Source organism: Sus scrofa, chromosome 1, assembly GCF_000003025.6.
Source record: "Sus scrofa isolate TJ Tabasco breed Duroc chromosome 1, Sscrofa11.1, whole genome shotgun sequence".
In the NCBI taxonomy this organism is placed as follows: Eukaryota; Metazoa; Chordata; class Mammalia; order Artiodactyla; family Suidae; genus Sus; species Sus scrofa.
The window spans coordinates 72,208,360-72,216,514 of record NC_010443.5 but is presented as its reverse complement, the minus strand read 5'-3'; the positions used below and the strand labels follow the sequence as shown (position 1 = coordinate 72,216,514).

The following is an 8,155-nucleotide window of genomic DNA, read 5'->3' as shown; positions in this document are numbered from 1 at the left end:
GTTAAGAAACTTCTCCAGAGTCACACAGCTGGTATATATCTGCGCTGGATTTTCAACTCAGGTGTCTGACCACTTGCTACACAGAACTCTTTTTTTACTCATGAGGCTTCCTTACTAGATTGAATGAAAGACTTGGAGGGCATGTGTCTCTGGCTCTGTTTCTTGCCCTTGGCTTCCTTAGGCTTAAACATTTTTAAAAAAATCTATTATATTGTCTATTTATTAATTCATCAAATATTTAATGTGTTGGAATACAGTACTGAACAAAACAGATATACTCCCTTTCCTGGTGTTCAGCCAGTGCTCTGATGGAAGGGCAAAATGCTGCTGAGGGAACTCTAGCAGCAGCTCCTGACTCAGCCACCCCACCTGGTGAAAGCTGTAGGATGAGAGCATATTTACTGGAGGAAGATAATTCCAAGTGGAATGTACCATTGACCATAGAGGCAGAGAAATTCAGAAACTGGAGGTGTATGTCTAGCTGTGAGTGAAAGAAACCCCTACAGACTTGTATAAGGTACCAGGCATTATACAAAAATGTAAATAACCTTGCTTTATTCATTTTTTTTTCAACTTTGGCTGATGTCAATGCCCTTTCCCCAAATTTGATTGCAATCTTTATGTATAAAATCTAAAGCATACACTTTTTAACCTTTGTTTTATAATTTTCTTTGATCACTTATTTGACCCATTCATGGGTGAAGAGGCAATGCGTGTTTTAGTAGTTAATAAATTCCAAGACGATGAAATCCGAAGGCTTATTCAAATCATTTTGTTCCACTGGAATTTGGTGGTATATTGCATCATTGGCTGGAGTTTGGTAACTTGTTACAGAATGCAAATTTTTAAAATGGAGGTCGGTGGGGCTGCAATTCAATATTTGCTCACTTTTAATTACTGTTCAGTGGAAGAAATAATCCAGAAACCATGAAAGGTGGTGTGACTGAGACAGGAAGAAGCCAGGCTGGAAAACCAGAGACCCACATTCAGAAAGTAGCATTTTAGTGCTTTCCAACTGGTGGAAAATTAATAGGTTGTGCTCAACAGATTTCCCCTGTTTTTTCAAGTGGGGGATATTGTATTTGCCATAATAACTCTAATATATGACTTGATTTTCAAAGTTAAAAATTTGAGGATGAAAATAGTTACTCAGACAACTTGAAACTGTGGTGGTGGCAACAGAGCAGTTGTTTTTAATGAGAAAATGATGGGGAAGATCAAAGAAGCGTGGGGATCAGGATGTGGGAGTGAGTTCTCTTTATTGTAAACTGCTTTGGAGGGAGGTGAGAGATGGAGATTAGAGATGATGAAGACCTTTCCTTTTGACTTCTCTGATCTAGCCATGGATGATGAGAGTCCCTCTGGAAAAGCGTCAAAGGAAAGACATGGTTAAATGGGTAATAAAAGAAAAAGCAACGGCCCATAAATACTAAGTGTTTTAAGTTTAAATTTTTCCCTCCAAAAAAAGAAAGAAAGGAAGAAAGAAAAGAAAAGAAAAAAACAAAGCTTAGCTATTGCAGTTATCATCTACAGCTTGTAAAACACAAGTTTCCCTAATGGAGCAGGTCCAGCAAGTCTTGGTTATAGAAAGAGGTAGGAATATTGTGAAAATCCAAAGACTTCTGGCAAATATATGCTTTGAGGCTTGAAAAAGTGCCCCAGAGGAGGAGAAAATATGCTGGAAAAAAATAGCCATAAAATACTTTTTATGTTAAGAACAAAAAGACAGGAAATGTCCCCCCCCCAAATATTGTTGCATTTTCTCCATCTGGTGAAATAAAATAAGACAGATATGTTATCCTCCACCGTTACACAAAAACACCACCAGCAGGCCAGTTAGTGGTGGAGAGCTGCTGTCGTTGGAGCAGTATATAAGGCATTCCTCACCCCCCCTCCCCACCCCCCCAGCACATGTGCTGCTTCTCAGGCCATCAAACGTCTTTTGGCTTATAACCTAGAAATTTCTTGCTTAACAGAATAACAACATTACAGAACTGTCATCATTACGTTTAAGGAAACCTTCCCTGTTTGCTAACTTCCTTCCAAAACATTGTTGCCCTAATTACATTTTTTGTTGGTGGTTTGGAAAGGGCAGGACAACCCAAGGGAATGATTCTATTTTAATTGCATCTTTCCTTTCCCAGGAGATCTGTATCCTTTCAAATCCACCAAAACTCACTTGATCATTTGATTAGCTGTTGTCCACTTGTTACTGAGGAAAAAACAAAAAACAAAAAACCGAAAAACCAAACCAAAACAACCACCCAAACAAGCTCTGTGGATGTTTTGTTTGTGTTTTCCTTTCCAGAGATCATAAAGCCTATTAATGCTCTCGGTCACGCGCTGGTTCTTTTTAACATTAATTTTATTTATTAATTTTTAATTGAAATATAACTGATTTACAATATCATGTTAGTTTCAGGTGTATAGCATAGGAGAGGTGTGTTTTCTGTATGTGTGTATTAAACTTGTATCCCAGAGTGTTGTATGTTTTGAGCTAGGGTCCATAGCTTGGGTCGAATTTTGAAGAGATTGGTGACACCCACCCCCCCAACCCCACCCTGGCCAAAATTGAACTACTGTGACTAACATCCAGATTAATTCCTCCATTGTCGCCAGATTGGGACCTTGCTAGGCCCGGTTTGCTAGAAGGTATTGAAAGGATGCCTTGTATATTCGGTTTAATGAATTTCTACAATAACGTGTGCGATCCTCCATACCAGCCCTGAGGATTTCACCGCGGGCCCGGAAACGGTCCTGAGGCTTGCGTTCTCCTCCCGGCAGGGCATTCCTGCCCGGGGCAGACCTCGCGCCGCCGCGTCCTGGGCGCCCGGGCTGCTTCTGCCAGAACCGTCTGGGCTGCAGATCCAAGAGGGCCCTTCACGATCTTGGCTTCCTCTTTCCTTCAGAAATCTGAGGGAAGGCAGTGGGGGTGGGGGAAGGAATTTCTCTTTTTAAAAAACATAACGGCAGCCAGGGCACCTTTCGGTGCATCCAGGCCTGCAGGGTGGGCTCGGGGGCGCCGCGGTCCCGCAGGTTCCCAGTGCACCGTCCGCCTGGTCCTCACCCCGGCTCCGGCCCGGCCCCGGCCCCGGCCCCTGGTGTCAAGGCCCCGGCACCGGCTCAGCGCGTCGGCTGCCAACCTCTGGCAGCTGGTCCGGGAAGGCACAATCGCGGCCGGCTCTGTCTGGCTCGCGTCTGCAGGTAGAAGGCGCTCGCTTAGGGCTGTATGTTCGCGGGCGGAAGGTGGGGGGCGGTGTCAGGGACCGCGCCCCCTTTTCAAGCTCCACGCAGAGCCACAGGGTCGCGACTCCGCACTGGGTCAGGTGCGCGGCATCCCTGCCTTTCAGGCGGCTGTTCTGCGAGCTCGCAGCGGGCGTCGGCTCCGGAGTCCACTCTAGCTGCATTCATGCGTTCCCTGATCACCCATCTTGTACCAGCGAGGCGCTGGGGAAGCGCTTATAGAAAATAGGACGATGCGTGGCGGTGAAGAGGACGTGAAATGATGGGGAGAGCCAGGAGTAACAGGAAGGACCAAATGAGCTGGTTTTCTGGGCTCCTTCCTCTCATTGAACCCAGTTTACTACTCATAAGGGGGTGTTAATATCCCCATTTTACAGACGGGAATACCGACACCAGAGAGATTCAGTGGCTTGCCTGGGATTGTGTCATTTGTGCATCGGGGTGTTTAATGCCCAGTGGGGCACCCCAAACTCTTGCTTCCTCCCAGCTGCCTAGGGGAGAAGGATTATCTCTGCCCAGGAGAGTGGGCAGAGCTTCAACAGTGGAAGCACGGAATAAGACAAGCGCCGCGGAGGCTGTGCTCTTCTTCCTCACTGAACAGCAGTCCCCACGAAGTGGGAAAAGTAGGGGCACTCCAGGGCCGTGTTCTCGCCCTCTTCCCCCCAACTGCCCTCCCTCTTTAAGTGAGCTCTTGCAGTTAACAGCGCCTACAGCCCGGCAATCCCCGCATTAAAAATACACATATTTCCAGCCTGAACTTCTTCCTTAAGCGCCAACCTCCAGTTTTGTTTATTCAACTGCCTTCTGCGTATGTACCTCCACCCTAACGTCTACAAGATGGTCAAATGTAACTTGCTTGAAGCTTTGCCCCCAAATCTGCTCCCTCCACAGCATTCCCCTTTCCTCTGTAGCTGCAAGACTTTTTTTCTAGAGGTGCTCAGGCCAAAACCTTGGTGCCATCCTTGACTCTTCTTTCCGTGGAGGAAATGGAGGCTATCAGAAATCCTTGTGTCTTTGTCTTCCATGCAGCCTCAGAATGTGACCATTCCTTACCACAGTGAACTACCAGTTGAGCCCACACCCTCATCCTCTCACACCCTGGTTGTTTTGATACTCTCTCAATTGATCTCCATGTTTCTACCTTGTCCCCTTGCAGGGTACTCTCAACAGCAGCCAGCCTGATCTGGATCCATGAGGGTCAGAAACCCGCAGTCACTCCCCACCTTGCTCAGAGTCACAGCCTGCGTCCTTCAGAGTCTACACCCCTGAGTGACCACCCCTCCTCTGACCACTCCTACTCCTTCCTCTTTGCCCCCCACCCCACCCCCCAGCCTGTTTGTCCTGCCTCAGGGTCTTAGCAATTGTTGTTCCCTCTACCTGGAGCACTTGTCCTCATAAAGGCATACATAGCTCGCTTCCTCCCTGAGTGACTTTCTCCCTGACCATCAATTTACCATTGGGACCCATCCCCTTCTTTCCTCTCTCCCTGCTTTATTTTTCTGCTGTGACTTAACTTCTTGGATACTTTTCCTCACTCTTACTGCTCTGTCCTTCCAGAAAAATGTAAATCAATACATAGGGGAGGCATTCTTTTTTTTTTTTTTTTAAGTTGTATCTCCAGTGCCTAGAACAACATCTATCACATGAAAGGCACTCAATACATATTTACGTATTTTGAATTATAAATGAACCCACAATAAAATGGGAGAAAGGGAGTGCTTAACCTTGGGCAAGTTTTTTACCTGCTCTAAAACTCAATTTTCTCATCTGTAAAATGATGGTAGATACTACTTCATAGAGTGATCTATGATAATAAATAAGTGCAACAAAACACTAAGCACATAAGAAGAGCGCAGTAAGTGGTAAGGATTTTTACTGATATATAAGATTGATAGCGTGTGTTCAAGCATATATGCATATAAGTGTGCATATATGCCCTGTACCGTATCTAGTCTTTGGAAGTCATTTCTCTGTTTTTGGTGGTGTAAAGAAGAAAGTAGCATCAGCTGAAATTTTTTCTTTGTTGTTGACATTTCTGTGTACAATGTCTGTGAAGTGTGTGGTCACTGTTACTGCTAAGAGCTCTGGGGGGGGAGGGGGAAGGCCACTTTTGCTTGATTTGTGTCAGCACCATCACCTACCCATCCCTGTCTTCCATGGAAATGGGGAAGGGGAAGTTGGATTCCTTGCGAGAATGTGAGTTTTCCCCCTTGATGGTTCTATCAGGGAAATTCTTTTGAAGATGTACCAGGATGGGCTGCAAGGTATGGGGTGGGATAGAGGTAGGGGCACTTGACTTATTCAGCTACCCAGCCTGTTTGCTTAGGCAGAGGTCCCTGGAGCAGGCTCTTCTGGTGTGTGTTTGCCTGGGATGGGAGGGGTCCGGGAGTGGGAAGTGGGTGATAGGATTTAGAAGGATATTTGGACAGTGATCTTCCCACCAGCTGGACCAGCCTCTCCCATGGCTCCCTCACTGCCCTTACTTTGCTTAACCGTCCACCCTGTTTAAAGATGCACCTGCACTCTACTGCCTGTTCTAGGAGATACACTATATGTTTGCTGTGTAACACCCTCCCCCCCAACTTCAGCCATGTAAGCTCCAAGGGCACAGCAACTTTTGTCTGCTACATTCTCTGCTTTCTTTCCAGTGCCCAGGGGAGGGCTGGCAGGAAGTGTCAGTCAATTCCTATTGGTTGAATGAGTCCTTATACCCGAGCTTGTCCAATTCTGCCAAGCAGCCCCTGACATGAATAGAACAATCCTTGTGCCACAACTCCTTATCTTATGCTGTTCTCACAACAGCCCTCTGAGGTTGCTGTTATTATAATTCCCATTGTATAGACAGAGAAGCTGAAGACCAAGGACGGTCGGTAACTTGCTCAGGGTCACTAAGCCGTTGCTAAACGGTGGCGCTAAGGCCAGAATCCACCCAATCCGGGTCCAGGGTCAGAGTCCCAAACTTCTTGGGGAAGAAGGCAAAGAGGGCCGATCGCAAGCCTCAGGCGCAATAGGTCTAGAATCTGAAATGTCACAAGATTGAGAGGAGGCCATTAAAACATCCCCTCGGCGCTTCCGAGGCCGCCCAGTGCGTCCTGGGTCCTGGTAGTGCTGCTCCCAGTCAGCGCGGGCCTGGCGTGCGCCCGTCGGGCTGCCCAGGAAATTCAGCAGAGAAGCCTCTTCTCAAAGTCTCTGCTGGGGCCCACAAACTCCATTTTCTGGGTAGGAATAAGCAGCGGCCGGTGGGACTTGGATAAACCACTCAAGGCGGGACAGACAGCGCCCGACGCGGGCGCGGGTTTCCCCAGCTGGGGGAGCAGCCACTGTCTGATCCCCGCGGAAGACCCCGAGGGAGAAATGGTCTCGAGAAGGAAACCAAAAACTGGGAACTACTACTCGGGGAACTGAGAGCGCGCCTGCATTTGACCGCTGGCGTGCAGGAGGAGCTCCTGCGCGGGTTTCCGCAGGGCGGAGAGGGGAGCGCGCCGGGCGGTCGGGGCACTGTGCCCGGGCGGGGACGCGCCGACAGGGGCGCGCAGGGAAACAGGGGCTGCCGTGCGCAGCGCTGTAAGGCGCTGGTGCCAAGGTCCTGGTCCTCACTGTTTTTATGCTTAAGTAAATAAGTAAACAAATAAATAAGAAATCAGAAAAACCACTATGGAAACGGAGTGGTTCACTCCGTGAACACATTTTTCTCAATTCCCGTAGAGATGGAACGAATGTCAACTCCAACCTCCTGGGCCAGCTCCCTGAGCCCCCTCCCGTCCCGCCGAAATCAGGGTTCTTGCTTGGGCGCTACTCCCATACATCCTGGAACCTGTCTACCCCCCACGCCTTCGCTGCGCCACAGTTTTTACTTGAAAGGAGGTACGGGGGTGGCGGGGGTAGCAATCACGAATCCATTGAGAATGTCCCTGAATTCATAGGCTCTTTTGGTCATTTGGTCTTTATTTTATTTTCAGTCAAGGAATACTCAAACCATAACTACTCATCCTGCGGGCTTCTGGGAAAATTTGGAGATTAAAATACCTGAAGATTCTGGTAATCCCTGTTCTAATGAGTCAATTAAAAAGCGTTCGTTTACCCACCACGCCCAGATAGAATCACACGAAAATCAATGAAGAAATATGCTCAACTTCTACAATTCTGTTTGGAAACTAAAAACCAAGTCCTTGTATTTTCAGCTGCAAATTAGGGTTCACATTAATTACCCTAAAATACAGCGATTTGCCTCATGTAGAAGTTAGTTTTTTGAATCAATGTTTTGTGTCAGTTTTCTTCCCTAGGCATGTTGTAAACTGATATCATGGAACCATTAAAACAAACAAAACCCCCAGCTGATTTATGCTTGTTTTTCTTAGTTATTGAACCTTGGACTCTTGGCTTTTTTTTTTTTTTTAAATGAATTTTAGAGTAAAAAGTAATTGAGACGTTAGGCAACCTCCTGGTAAAACCTAATCATGCAGCCAGAATAAAGACTAGAATTGAGTTCGGTTTCTTGCTCCATTACTCACTCACTTGATGTGGCCTCTGACAAGTCCCTTCACTGTCCTGGGCCTCAGGCTCTCTCTCCATCAGTCACAAGTGGGTCATCTTTGACATCTCTCTGCTTCCTGTGGGTGTTACAGGGTTAATGGGATATTTGGTGAGTGCTTTGATTCTGGGGTGAACGACCCTTGCACGTAAAACATGATTCCATCTCAGATTCATTGTTGATTCATTGGAATAAATTGGCCTTCCCTTTATTAACTCTTCCCAGTTTTGAATTATTTGATTTTAAAATTCTCTGTGGGGGCATTCTGTAGCTTAATACTCAGCCTAACAACCACAGGCAAGTTAGATGACTCTATTAAGGGAGATATTCACAGATATTGAATAATATTGAATAACTTATCTTTCTCGTTATGTCATTGAA

At 46.6% G+C, this 8,155-nt stretch overlaps 1 protein-coding gene across 1 annotated transcript; it reads left to right on the top strand.

The window, feature by feature from the left end:
• Positions 1,557–7,569, top strand: LOC106507207. Its single transcript, XM_021084596.1, has 4 exons — positions 1,557–1,593; positions 2,731–3,204; positions 6,949–7,107; positions 7,203–7,569. Exons 1-4 carry the CDS (start codon positions 1,557–1,559, stop codon positions 7,262–7,264), a joined length of 732 nt encoding a protein of 243 aa, XP_020940255.1. The 3' UTR covers positions 7,265–7,569.

Bases quoted from the DNA above. Each gene is read 5' to 3' on its own strand.
- LOC106507207 (XM_021084596.1), top strand. From the start codon at position 1,557: ATGGAGCAGGTCCAGCAAGTCTTGGTTATAGAAAGAG. The intron at 1,594-2,730 runs GTAGGAATATTG...ACCAGCCCTGAG, and splicing joins AGTCTTGGTTATAGAAAGAG to GATTTCACCGCGGGCCCGGA. The intron at 3,205-6,948 runs GTAGAAGGCGCT...CAATTCCCGTAG, and splicing joins TGTCTGGCTCGCGTCTGCAG to AGATGGAACGAATGTCAACT.